The sequence below is a fragment of the Alnus glutinosa genome, chromosome 1, assembly GCF_958979055.1.
Source record: "Alnus glutinosa chromosome 1, dhAlnGlut1.1, whole genome shotgun sequence".
Lineage (NCBI taxonomy): Eukaryota > Viridiplantae > Streptophyta > Magnoliopsida > Fagales > Betulaceae > Alnus > Alnus glutinosa.
The window spans coordinates 21,043,655-21,058,362 of NC_084886.1; the positions used below are offsets into that span (position 1 = coordinate 21,043,655).

The 14,708-nt window shown below is 35.1% G+C and overlaps 1 protein-coding gene across 1 annotated transcript; it reads left to right on the top strand.

The window, feature by feature from the left end:
- The first annotated feature begins 1,127 nt into the window (after positions 1-1,127).
- Positions 1,128-3,742, top strand: LOC133852685 (uncharacterized). The gene is made up of 7 exons (XM_062289465.1): positions 1,128-1,321; positions 1,427-2,012; positions 2,358-2,415; positions 2,575-2,681; positions 2,865-3,112; positions 3,228-3,537; positions 3,627-3,742. The coding sequence occupies exons 1-7, from the start codon at positions 1,292-1,294 to the stop codon at positions 3,740-3,742; spliced, it is 1,455 nt and encodes a 484-aa protein (XP_062145449.1). The 5' UTR covers positions 1,128-1,291.
- Positions 3,743-14,708: the final 10,966 nt, after the last annotated feature.

Sequence of the window (14,708 nt, forward strand, 5' to 3'; positions counted from 1 at the left end):
GGCTGAACCCTAGCCGGCCCGCACTCCGCCCGCCCGCCCACCGGCCACCGCACTTCGCACGCCCGGCCACCGCACTTCGCACGCCCGCCCACCGGCCACCGCATTCCGCACGAATTTAGCCGGCCCGCACTCCGCACTCCGCACTCCGCCCACCGGCCACCGCACTCCGCACGGCTGAACCCTAGCCGGCCCGCACTCCGCCCACCGGCCACTGCACTCCGCACTTCGCACGCCCGACCGGCGACCGGCGCTACAGATCGAAAAAGTATGCTTTATCAGTTGATTCAGTTTATCTTGTCTCAAATTCTTTTTGCTCTATTGAATGTTCTTTGTCCAGTAAATCTGTAAATGTCCACTCTTCTCTTTGGCAAGCTCTGAAAGTATTAACCCGTGGTATCCAATGAGGTCCATGACTCCATGGTCCATTTCGGTGGCTGAATATTTGTAGCTGGATTGATTGATTTAAATTTTGCAATTCGTCCAATATTTTCCAGGGCTGAAATTTCTTTTATGTGATCCAGCAAACTGGACATATGCACGAATTTAACAATATATTAGTAGTTAGAATTGATAATTTTTATCCGTTTGATTATATGAATTGAATTAAGATTAACATATATAATAATATTCTATTATCTGAATTCGATACATAAAAATGACTTACCACCCCTAACATTTTTTATTGAACGAGTGTCGATCAATGACTGAAACCATGCATTTTGAGAGTGATGTGTAGATACTAGATAATGAGTAATAATTTTTCATATTGAAAGCTACATGTTCTGCCATCTATGTTGAAAACTACATTATGACTTATGAGCCAACAAGCTGCCTTGAATCGTTTCTTACATATTTGATGTTTTTGCATGCAAATTACTTCTTTGGTTGTCCCTGTTAGTAGTCAATTGGTCTGTCAGGTTTGAGATTTAAGTGATGAGGAAGGCTGGAGCAAACTTAGTGGAGCTTTAATGTACTTGATGGATCTCTAATTATGTGACTGTAATATAAACACATATATACGCTGCCTAGACCCAGGATTATGTGAAGTATTGAATACTAGGTAGCCTGTAAATCTAACTTTGTTATGTCTTTAGTTAAAGGGGCAAGCGTGTTGGTATTTTCAATGGAGGCAGGGTTCTTTGTTAGGATTTTGACAAATTTTTATAAGATTTACAAATTTACCTTGGTATTTGATGATATTTTTGGCAGGTTTCATTGTTTCAAGTCTCTTTGTACTTCTTTCGATCGCTAGCTTATAGACGGTCATCTATTGTATGACTTGTGTCCAATCATGAATCAAGATCAAGAGCAGCCTGAGCAGGTAAAATTATTAGTCTTTTAAGTTTCAAGTTGTCTTTGTGAGCTAGATTTTATATACTATCTAATTTGGATTGAAGAACTAATTTACTAATAATGATATTTGCAGATGAGTAATGAAGTACTTGGTGATGATGATATTGTTGGAGACTTTGAAGATGATGTGATTGAATTAACTACGAGAGAAGAAGAAAACGACTCTGTTTGTGTGGAGAAGGAGAAAGGGAAAAATTCGAGAAAAGGCCAGAAGCGTAGAAAGACTTCAGCCGTTTGGGATCATTTTGATGCCATTCATGGTAAGGAGGGTGAGAAGTTAAAGGCAAAATGCAAGTTGTGTGGTGCTGTGTACTTGGCTCCAAGTACTTATGGAACTGGAAATTTGAAGCGCCACATAGAAAATTGTCCGAGGAGAAGCACTCGTGATGTTGGGCAGATGCTCTTATCTAAAAGTCAGGGATCTCTGTCTGTAAGTAACTCTAAATTTTGTCCCAAAAAATTTAGAGAACTGTTGGTTGCTTTGGTTATTAAGCATGATTTGCCTTTTCGATTTGTTGAGTATGATGGTTGGAGAGAGATGATAAAATACTTGCATCCTGATGCACCTCTTATCTCTAGGAATACCCTTAAGGCTGATTTGAAAAGTTTGCATATGAGGGAGAAGCAAAAAGTGAAAGTTATGTTGAAAGGTTGTCCTGGTAGGATTTGTTTAACATCTGATTTGTGGACTTATTTGACTACTGATGGATATATGTGTCTCACAGCACATTTTATTGACAAGAATTGGGTTTTAACTAAAAGGGTGTTAAACTTTTCATTCATGCCCCCACCACATAATGGTATATCTTTGTGTGAAAAGACGTATAATTTGCTAGAAGAGTGGGGGATTGAGACCAAGGTTTTCAGTATAACATTGGATAATGCTTCTTCTAATGATGTTTGTGTTGGTTTATTAAGAAATCAATTGAACATAAAGAAAGCCCTTGTTTGTGAAGGCGGGTTTTTTCACATTCGTTGTTGTGCACACATTCTTAATTTGATAGTTCAAGATGGTTTGAAAGAGATTAATAGTGCACTTCAAAAGATCCGTGACAGTGTGAAGTATGTTAGAGGATCACAAATTAGAAAACAAAATTTCCTTTTGGCTGTGAATAAAATGTCATTGGATAGTAGAAAGGGGCTAAAACAAGATGTGCCAACCAGATGGAATTCTACATATCTTATGCTTGAGACTGCTATTCATTATCGGAGTGCTTTTAGTTATTTAGAGATGATTGATTCAAACTATCAGCATTGCCCTACTGCACTTGAGTGGGAACAAGCTACTCATATATGTAGTTTTTTGGCTCCTTTTTACCATGCTACATGTGAGTTTTCTGGTACCAAGTATCCCACAGCCAATCTCTACTTTCCTGTGATCTTTGATATTTATGTAACCTTGAAGGAAGAAGTTGAGAGCGAAGATGAATATAAGAGATTAATGTCAGCACAAATGCTCTCTAAATTTGAGAAATATTGGTCAGAATTTAGTGTAGTATTGGCTATTGCAGTTGCGTTGGATCCTCGTTACAAGCTTGAACTTGTAAATTTCTGTTATACGAGGCTTTATGGAGCTAATAATAGTAGAGAGTATTGTCATGTTCGTGACAAAATGATCTATCTTTTTTTGGAGTACGGTGGTTCCTCATCTACATCTTCAAGCGCCATATCTCTTCATTCTCTTGATACAAGAAATGTTAATTCCCAAGCATCCCAACCACAAGTCAAGGCTGTCAAGCGGACTTCCGCAACGATGAAGGTAAAATTATATGTTTTATGTTGTGATTTATGTGTTATTGTTAGTAACTTAGAATATAATATATATACTTTTAACTCCTTAGTAAATTATGTTCACGTTATCTTTTTTATTGTAGGCGTTTATTAATTCTGGCGGGAATGCTCATGCAAATAAGAGTCAATTAGAAGTTTATTTCGATGAACCCAGACTGATAATTGCTGAGGGTGGAGATTTTGACATTCTTTCCTATTGGAAAGGAAATGAATGTCGTTATCCTATTGTAGCTGCAATGGCTCGTGATATTTTGAGCATTCCTATTTCCACGGTTGCTTCAGAATCTACATTTAGTGTTGGTGGACGTGTAATTGATCAATATAGGAGTTTGCTCAAACCTGATATTGTTGAGGCACTGATATGCACTCGGGATTGGTTATTTGAAGAGGAAGGTAATATTTGTTATTTGTATATTTATTTTTTTTCATTAACTTATATTATTATTTTTTATTACACTAATTCCTCTTATCTTTTGATGTAGAATTGACAAAAATGAATGTTGAAGAGCTTGAAGAAGATATTTTGACTTTGAATCTCAATTCCAATGATGTTTTGGTTCCAAGTTCATCAGGAACAGCTTCTATTAATATTCCTTGACATTGGCTTATATGTGGATGCGTTTTCTTTAATTATGGGTTTTGTTTTGCCCTTACGAACTGAAACTGAATTATGTAACTTATGTCTTGCCCTTAGTAGTTAATAGTTGTAAAAATTTTAGTTATGTTTAGTTAACTTAAGTTTAACTTGAGAGGAATGGCTTAGCATTTTTCTTTTTGTATTCCTCTTAAATTTTAACAGAATATAGATAATTAAATATTAAATATTTGATAAAGAAGCTTAAATATGGTTGATGAACTTGATGGGGATATAACCGATTATTAACTCAGAATTGGCCCCCCTAGTTGGTAGATTCACTACCTAATATTAGTAAAAGAAAATGCAATTAAGTAGAGTAGGTTTCAAATTTTTTTCATTTTTTGGTAGTTGGTCACTTTCACAAGGCATGCAGAAATTTGGTAAGATAAATAAATATGACAACTTATGCGTTATATTTTGTATAAACCATATACTACAATTCTCGTAATATTCTAATACTATGGGTTGCTTAAAAAAATTGATTAATTTGTTAGACAATTGAAGTAATGGAAATAATGTTGATTTAATTTGCACTTACCAAGAGCCAATGTAATTGTCAAAAATTACTGCAATTTAACCAACAAGATGAATTTACTGCAATTAAATATGCTAACTATTTAATATTGTTATATTGTTATATACTAACTATTAATAACTTAATATGTTAATTTAACATACTAAATATTGTTATCAAAGTATTATAATTAATATGTAATACTATATATATTATACTATGTTTACTATTTACTAATATATTATACTATGTTTCAATGAGTGATCACAGCAGAATTCAAGCCCAAGTTTATGAACAACCTCTATGCATTTATTAATAACATAAATATATAATATGTAAGTATATAAGGCATATTATAAAATATATTACATAACTATAGTTTATAAGTAACAAATTAATAATATGTTATTAGATATAACTACAAAGTATAAACAATGGTATATGTATAATGTGAACAAATAGTAAGTCTAATATATTCTATATAACTAAGTAATTATAATATAAGTATAATATATAACTATTGTTAACCATGTGTGATGTGATATATGTGTTTATATATATATGCTAACTATTTAATTTAATATTGTTATATTGTTATATACTAACTATTAATAACTTAATATGTTAATTTAACATACTAAATATTGTTATTAAAGTATTATAATTAATATGTAATACTATATATATTATACTATGTTTACTATTTACTAATATATTATACTATGTTTCAATGAGTGATCACAGCAGAATTCAAGCCCAAGTTTATGAACAACTTCTATGCGTTTATTAATAACATAAATATATAATATGTAAGTATATAAGGCATATTATAAAATATATTACATAACTATAGTTTATAAGTAACAAATTAATAATATGTTATTATATATAACTACAAAGTATAAACAATGGTATATGTATAATGTGAACAAATAGTAAGTCTAATATATTCTATATAACTAAGTAATTATAATATAAGTATAATATATAACTATTGTTAACCATGTGTGATGTGATATATGTGTTTATATATATATGCTAACTATTTAATTTAATATTGTTATATTGTTATATACTAACTATTAATAACTTAATATGTTAATTTAACATACTAAATATTGTTATCAAAGTATTATAATTAATATGTAATACTATATATATTATACTATGTTTACTATTTACTAATATATTATACTATGTTTCAATGAGTGATCACAGCAGAATTCAAGCCCAAGTTTATGAACAACCTCTATGCGTTTATTAATAACATAAATATATAATATGTAAGTATATAAGGCATATTATAAAATATATTACATAACTATAGTTTATAAGTAACAAATTAATAATATGTTATTATATATAACTACAAAGTATAAACAATGGTATATGTATAATGTGAACAAATAGTAAGTCTAATATATTCTATATAACTAAGTAACTATAATATAAGTATAATATATACTAACTATTAATAACTTAATATGTTAATTTAACATACTAAATATTGTTATCAAAGTATTATAATTAATATGTAATACTATATATATATTATACTATGTTTACTATTTACAAATTTACTAACATCCTCTCATATTTGTAGAATATAATCAATATATAGATAAACCGAAATAGATAAAATATTTGTAGAATTACTATAATATATATTATATAGGACCCTAAGTAACAAAGTGTAAAATTGTAAATAATAAAAACATATTATTAGGAATTCAAGTGGTTTTTCATTTTTCTTAAATTTTCGATACATTAGTTAATTTAGTTCTAATCTGTTCGGTTTAATACTTTAATTTTGCTTAAGTTAAATATTAGGAATTCTCGTGTCGGGTCGTGTCGGGTAAACGGGTGACACGGTTAATAGTCGGGTTAGTCGGGTCGTGTTCGGGTCACCCGATTATTAATCGGGTCGTGTTCGGGTCGCGTGTCACAACCCGATTAATAATCGGGTCGGGTTCGGGTTGACACGTTAAAATATTCGGGTCAGTCGGGTTGACCCGAACCCGACCCGAATGCACGATTTGCCAACCCTATCCTCGGCTAAGGAAATTAGATTCAAGGACAACCAGCGGATCTTTTATAAGCTATCTAGTAAACTTTAAAGGGTTTTAATGTTTTATTATCCTTCATATAATCCTAGAGTTGTTGATTGTAAAATTTCTAGAGAATGCGGAACCTAGTAGGAATGCTCATTCACATAAATTGGAATTTGAGGAAGCACTAGAGTTGGCCAAATCTCCTCCTCATAGAGGATGATTGATTGTATTCAGGGAAAATCAGATTGATTATCCCGAGCCACAATCACTTCTAGAACAACCAACTCATACAGAACAGGTTCAAAATCTATTCTCCCATTGCAAAATGCAGAGGAAGTAGAATTAAGAAAAATCCTATAGAATAAGGAGATCAACAATTCTTAGTGATCATGTTGTATATCTCTCAGAGTCTGATGTTGACATTGGACATAAAGATGATCCAAAATTATTTTCACATGCTATGAGTGGAGAAAACTCCACATAGTGATTCAATGCCATGAAGTAAGAGATAAAACTATGGCTCAAAATTCAAGTTAGACTTGTAGCCAATGGTTTTACTCATAAAGAAGGCATTGATTATCATGAAACATTCTCTCCAGTGTCTAAGAATGGTTCACCAAGATAATCATAGCATTAGTAGCTCATTTTTTGACTTAGAGCTACATCAAATGGATGTGAGAACAATTACAAGACGATGTTAATTTTTCTATATGAAGTTCATGTGTATGATCTTTATGCAATTATTATAAAATCGAAATGCTGTGGCTCTCCCAAAATCATAATAATCATTCTGCAGTTTATGAACATCTAATAAAAATTCTTTATGATGTTCATATGTGTAATCTTGATGTAATTATCATTAAAATTTGGGATGCTGTGGCTCCCCAAAATCATTATGATAATTACGTGTGTATAATCTTGATGCAGTTATCATTAAAAATTGGGATGTTGTGGCTCTCCCAAAATTATAATGATAATTGCGACTTTATTAACATCTAACAACTTTATAGATGCTCACTAAATAGCCCCAGGAATATAACAAACCAATACCTAAATAGGGTAAACAGCATTTTCCAAGGTGCAACCAAGTGAGTTCCCAGGAAAGTGAGGGGGTCACTTGGACACACTTAAATCCCAAGACTTTCCTTGCCAGAACTTTTCTAGACATTGCATTCTTGGCATTACTGTAAACAAACCAGTATATATGGTATTGTTAATTATTCTTAGGTCTAGGCATCAAGCAATTTATATTTAAACAATATAAATTTAACAATTAAAATATATTCCTCAATTCATGTATTAAAGAAACAATAATTTTAATATACAGTACTGTAAATAATAAAAGGAATAAAATCTCAATAAGAAAACATAAATCCAAGAATAGCTTAATGGTTTGAAACTTGTTACTTTATGGACATGAAGGTCCCAAGTTCTAACCCTATATAAGCCCAACCTTTTATTTTTATTTAAAGGCTACTGTAATGGGCTACTATATTGGGCTAGTCCAATCGGATCGGGCTAATGGGTCCATGTATGGGACTGGCCCAAACCGGGTCAGCCCACTTAAATGGTTTTTTTTTTTTTGGAAGATGCTGGATTGGGCTTGGGTTAACAACCCTACCCGGTGGCCCAGGCCCGAAAATTAAGCTCCAGCCCGAAAAACTCGACCCGACCCGTATTTTCTCAATGGGTTGAAAACCCTAAAATCTGAAAAACAAAACCCTAGCCGCCACCCCTCCTCCACCCCTGCTGCCGCCACCCAATGCCGCCCCTTATGCGGCGGCCAAGAGAGGCCGTCGCTCTAACAACCACGGCGACCCTTGTGGGTCGCCGTGTACTGGAGAAGCAGCGGCCTTTTGGCCGCTGCTGACTGAGACGACGGGAACGGCGACCCAAAGGTCGCCGTTCACTGCAGAAGCAGCGGCCTTTCGACTGCTGCTTGGAGTGCTGGAACAGCGACCTTTGGGTCGCCGTTTACCGCAGAAGCAGCGGCCAAGGGGCTGCTGCTTGGGGTGCTGGAACGGCGACCCAAGGGTCGCCGTTAACTGTAGAAGCAGCGGCCAAGAAGCCGCTGCTTGGGGTACTGGAACGGGTCGCCGTTTACTGCAGAAGTAGCGGCCAAAAGGCCGCTGCTTGGAGAACCTGAACGTCGAAATAGGGGGGGGAGCCTCAGCTTGGTTTCCAGGCAGGGGCAAAAGGGTAAATACATGGGTTTCAACCATATGACCGTATATGAACACGAACAGATGCAAAACAAAATCTGTTTAGGTATAGATGTAGTTCTTCACAAAACAGACAGTATAAACAAATGAAAATATCCTTAAACCCTTACGCTTTCCAACGGTACGTGAACAACAAATTATATTATAAACAAATTATGTTCACAAAGGAAATTATTGGATTCAACAAAACACTTAATGCTGTGCAAAATAGCATAGAAGTTGCTTTGATACCACATGTTAGAAATATTCAACATATTACTTAAACTAACATGCGCAGCGGAAAACAAATAAGACAGGATTCAGGCTTACCTCTAGCCATATTTGCTCAAGCTTTTCCACGATCCATCTGAAGAACAAAAAAAGATTATTTGAGGGATCTTCTAACCTATGCCTATGACTGTATTGCCATACTGATGGTGTACACAGGCTATTAATTTATAGGCTAGATCAGGGACCCTCAAATATGGTAAATACCGTATTGTTCCTCCCATCAAGGAAACAATATTATTAATTGATTTTAAATCAATTAAACGATTCCATTACGGTAATCTAAATTAATAGAAATTACCATAACCATAATACCGTATATTATATTTATAATAAATATAATAAACACCATATAGGTGGCATATAGGCCATATATGGAGATAATATCTTACAGGAACTGGCTTTGGTTTTGTTTTCCAGGGCTTGCCACCTTGCAACTTCTAAGGGACAACCTTACCTTGTGGACTTCTAACATCCCATAGGATGGAGGTGATTGATAGTTATTAAGGGACATAACCATGACATTTTAGACTATTTTTTTTGGTGATTGATCAGCAGTCTCTTTCTTTGGTAGTTTATGACATTTCATACTATTTTTTTTCTTGCAGAAAGTTGGTGATTGTGACTTCTTTGTGTGGCTGATAATGAGATGTCCACATACAAAAAAAAAATGATGGAACATCTTCAAGTCACTTCGGCTCAAATTAGAAAATCGAGAAAAGATTATCCGGCTGCCTTAGTTTTTATCATTTTGATTTTATTATTTTATGTTAATGGTTATATTGAATCTAGTGGTAGTAAGTTGATGTTAAAATTAATTGGTGGTATTTGTGGTGTTTTTTTTTTTTTTTTTTTTTTTGTTGTTGTTGTTGTTGTTGTTGTTGAATCTCATTGTGAAAAGGACAATGTTGAAACAAAGTTATATGCTATTTAACCTGCATTTTGTTTGAATCATATAACTTTTAGAACCAGTTTCCTTCGAATTTCCTCTTTAATGGGTCATATTTGCTCTTCTTCTTCTTCTTCTTCTTTTTTTTCCCCGTTGAATATGATATGCAGAGAGTAACTTGCGCCTCAGAGAGTAATTTATTCTTCGAACTGAAAACTGAAAGTACGGAAATTTATCCCGACAAGTATTAGAATTCTAGTAAACTTTTGCTCATTTTCTTGAACCCCTGCCCGCACGACCAATAAGAGATACCACAATCATGCCTTCAACGTGAGTGTCTTTTCTGCAAAGCTCTTACACTTTTTTTTTCTCTTGTTGGTCATGCGGGCTCTTCAAGGTGGAATATGACTTTCAATCTCTGAGGCAAATGAAAATTAAGCCTCGGTGGAGAATTATGTCACTAAGTGATGATGGCCTTCAACATGAAGTATATTTGAGAATCTCTCATGAAGTACAATGTCACAATCATGCCTTCAACATGAGTCTCTTAAGCCTCAGTGTATATTTGATTTTGCTTCCCTGAGTGATGGCCATCCAACTACTGACATTTATACACCTCCAAAAGCACCCTCTTCATAACGGACAAAAACTTTATTCAAACAAAATGCAAATCACAAAAAACTGCAAACATTAAAAGGGTTAAGAAAATACCTTCCCGAAAGGCAAATATACATCAAAATGCCCATCAAGAAGTACATCAATTATACATGTGCACCAAAACTGTACAAATATACATACATTCTGCATCAAATATATATCAAAATGCCCATCAAAATGTACATCAAATATACATTAATATACACCCATCTTCAACGACAACCAAAATGTACATCAAATACCAATAACTATTACATTGGTCTCATTGTGGAAGTAATGACTTCATCAAAAGACGAAATAATTGACCGCACAAAATCGGTAATTGTGGGCAGGACACTTAGATGGTTGAGTGTGGCATAGACTTCATTGAAGATGGGCCGCACATGTATTTCAATTGCCGGAACAATTGGGATTGTAGCTGGACCTTTTAAACCAATAGATTCCCCCTTGTCATTACTTAGGGTCCTCAGTGAATGCTATGTCAAAATCGTTTAGCTCAGTGAACTAATTGCTGGACCAACCTGCATGCAGTAAAATGAGAAAATTCAGTAATTCAAGGCTTATTCTAATTCGTTGTACTTGGTTTATCTTTAAATGGTTTTATTTGACTCTGGTTGTATTCTAAATCGTTACTTTAAAATTTCATTCACCATAATAAGTTTTCTAATCCTTTGTACTGTCTTAGGTTTGAAGAGATCTTCATTATTGGCAGTGTGGAACTTCACCCGGTTGAGACGATCTCTTTTCAATTTGTGAACTATATATGCCACTAATAATTCACACAGAAGTTTCTGAGATATAGTTAGGTGCAGGCTTAAATCTCAAATTTGAGTGAGCTTGAAACTTGAACGTTTTGATATCTGTTGGTTAATGTGACAACTATAAATCTAGTTGCAGAAACAAAGGATCCACGAAACTCGAGGGTTATTATTTTCTCCAATTTCAGGGGAAGTGTCAGGTAAAAGATTATTTTCTATTGTTCAACTTAGTTTTGATGCTTCCAGTCTATTGTGTATTTCTTAAATTTTTTTCCCGGTCATAATATACAAACATTTAGAGACATAATGGAAGCACTAGCGAATATCAGGGATTTAGTTATAGCTACCCAGTTTATGTGCCAAAGCTCAGGCATGTTGTTCTTTTCTGTACTTTGTATTAGCCATTTGAGTATATGTTTTACTACAAAACTTGATTTTTTTTTTTTTTGGGGGGGGGGGGGGTTGACATTAGATATTATTTACTTCATGTTAAAAATAACGCCTGCCATATGTTTCACCATAGATTGAAAAGAAGTGATTATTTCAATTGCAAAATTGGAGATCTCCTATGTTATTGAAAATATTAAAGCCTTCTCCCTTGCCACTTGGATCACCTACCTACACTCATGTTACATGACAGGGGTAGATAATATGATGGGTCCTTAAATTAAAATTCACTCGCACACACATACACACATAGAGACATATCAGTATATGTATATGCATATTTTTGTATGCGTGCATGTGTCCATGTTTGTTTCAGTACTCCTATATCTGTCTAAGCGTGCAATTGTCCTATTTTTGGCACTAGAAAGCAAAGCAAAACCTATAAGAGCTCTGTGAATGCCCAATGCTTTCCATAGATGAAAATCATAATAATTACATCACTAGAGTGTATGCCACCAATGTCGGGGACTAAAATAGAGGAATTATAGTTTGATTTTGTGGTTCAAAATTCGAAAACCAATTCTGTAAATGCGTCCCCATTTCAAAGATTTAGCCCATCCATTCGCAGATTTGGGTTCTTAAACCTATTGACACGTATGGTTATAAAGACCAAATTTTTTTCCCCCTCAAACCGAAACAGAACCCACCAAAAAATTCAAACAATATGATTCAATTATTTCAAACAATAGTTTCAGAGAGAGAAAGAGTCACCGGCGGTGGGGACGGCACCGATAGAGAAGAGCAACGACGGAGAGAGATAGAGGACGGTAGTGAGATCTGTAAGCATGGAGAAACATTATACCCATAAAATAAAAATGTTAGCTCAACGAGGAAACAAAGAGAGAGAGAGAGAGAGAGAGAGAGGGTGGTGGTTTTGGATGGAGGAGACCGAATGTCGGTGAAGCTGCGCCGGGAAGGGGAAGACCGGCGGGCGAGCGGCGGCAACGGCAGTTTTGTACGGAAGTTGGAGAGAGAGAGAGAGAGGGCGGTGGTTTCGGATGGAGGAGATCGAAAGTCGGTGAAAGCAGCGCTGGGAAGGGGAAGACCGGCAGGCGAGCGGCAGCAACGGCAGTTTTGTACGGAAGTTGGAGAAACGGGAGAGAGAGAGAGAGAGAGAGAGAGAGAGAGAGAGAGAGAGAGAGAGAGAGAGAGAGAGAGAGAGAGAGAGAGAGAGAGAGAGAGAGAGAGAGAGAGAGAGAGAGAGAGAGAGAGAGCTGTGTTGGAGGGGAAATGAAAATTTCAATCCCCTCCAACCAGTTTTCAATCCCAAAAGAAAAGAAAAGAAAAAACAAAAAATAATAAAAAACCACTTTCCACGTCAGTGTGTTGTGCGGGTGTTGTGTTATATGAGTGCAGGAATCATTTCTCATAAAAAATAATCAAAAGATGGTGCATCCAGACTTTGACAGAGCATTTAATTGCAGAATAAATAAAAAGAAGAAGTGAAGAAGAGGAAGAAGGCACACACTGAGCAGTGAAGACAAGAAGAAATGAAGAAGGCAGCGGCGTAAAATCAGTGATTAGGAAAGATAGAAATGAGATTCTAGGCCGGGTGTATCTTTAAGTTAAAAGGGTAGGGTTAAATTTTTTTTTTTTTTAATAAATTAACAGACTCGGTTCTAAGTACCCGAGGATAACCGAGTTTTTCAAAATCAATATTCGGAACCGAGTCCAGGTACTCCAGTTACCCAGTTGTAAATAACCGGGATACCGATCGATTTTTTGGTTTTTCAAGTCCAGTTAGTGCCCAAATTCGATTCCGAACTGATTATAACTAGTCCAGATTTACGCCCCTACTTTAGTTTGGAGGAGAGAACGTCACAAATTGTGTGCTAAATTGATCAGAAGCATGTGTACTTTTTCTTCTATTTTATTTATTTTATTTATTTTTTAAATAATGACATCTGAAAACTGCATACCTTATTCTTTTCTCAAAATACATTTCATTTCTTTTTATTATTTTAAGTTAAAAAAAATGTTTGGTTAAATCTAAGCCACACAAAGTTTTCACAGCATCTATGAGGCATTGAAAGGACGCGTGTCGCCTTAAAGCACGAATGATGAGCAGTCTTCTCATTTGGCTGCTCTATAAATAATCCGCGTGACTTACCTAGGGTTTACACAGCGCCACCCTGCGTCTCGCTTCTTCTTCTTTTATGCGAAATTTCTGTTCTTGTTAGGGTTACATACCATGGAGCTTACATACAAGTAAGCAAGGGCCTGGGCAAATAGGGGAGAGCAACACAAAAGAAATGGCTCTGAAAAACTTGTAGGTTTTCTACAGGGTGCCCTGCCTTTCCGGCCCTATACATCAAATTCAAAAAATGGCATCATAGTACGGGTTTTGTGCTTGGTGGGTATCTCGGGGATCGAATCTTTGGTGTTCAGGTAACTTCCTTTAGTTCCTGCCCTAAGTTTCTTCCCCCATTCCCATCTGAATCTTTCCACAAATCCGCCTCCAATTGCCATTACATTAGAGCCCCGGATCTTCCAAATATTTTGTTTCGTTGCTTGTGAAATAGTTATAGATTTTCATTTTGGGCTTAATGAAAGGGGGTTTTTGAATGGGTTTTCAGTACAATACATAATTGCAGCATCAATTTGAAGTATGTTTTCCACTGCCAAAGCTGTAAAAAGTGTGCTCAGAAATTGAAGTGTTTACGTTGGGCATATGCCGAAGTCTGATGAATGTAGGAATGGCTATCCTGCTAGTAGCTAAATGGGGTTTTCAAATATATATTTTTTTCCCTGCAAACGTCGGGTTCTTTTTTGGTATTCGATTTTTGTGTTCTTTTTAAAGCTGTGAATAAAGAGAAAAAAAATTATATTTGGATGGTGTATATAATAGAAAACAAAATTAGGAATGTAAATAAAATTGAATATAATTGGAAAAAGTAAAATTAAAATATATAAAAATATAAAAAATAAAGATAAAAATCTAAAATCTAAAAACTTGAAAACTTGAAAACTGAAAATAAAAAAAAATAAAATATGGAAACCACAACATCAATGTTGGTTCTGCTACCTTTATAACTTATAAGGGGTGATTGAGCCATCTTAAGGAATGCTTGGAGATAGCTTGGCCACTCGCAGCCGTTGTTTGAGGGTTGTTTGGCCACCCA

Bases quoted from the DNA above. Each gene is read 5' to 3' on its own strand.
- LOC133852685 (XM_062289465.1), top strand. From the start codon at position 1,292: ATGAATCAAGATCAAGAGCAGCCTGAGCAG. The intron at 2,013-2,357 runs GTAGGATTTGTT...TTAATTTGATAG, and splicing joins TATGTTGAAAGGTTGTCCTG to TTCAAGATGGTTTGAAAGAG. The intron at 3,538-3,626 runs GTAATATTTGTT...CTTTTGATGTAG, and splicing joins TTGGTTATTTGAAGAGGAAG to AATTGACAAAAATGAATGTT.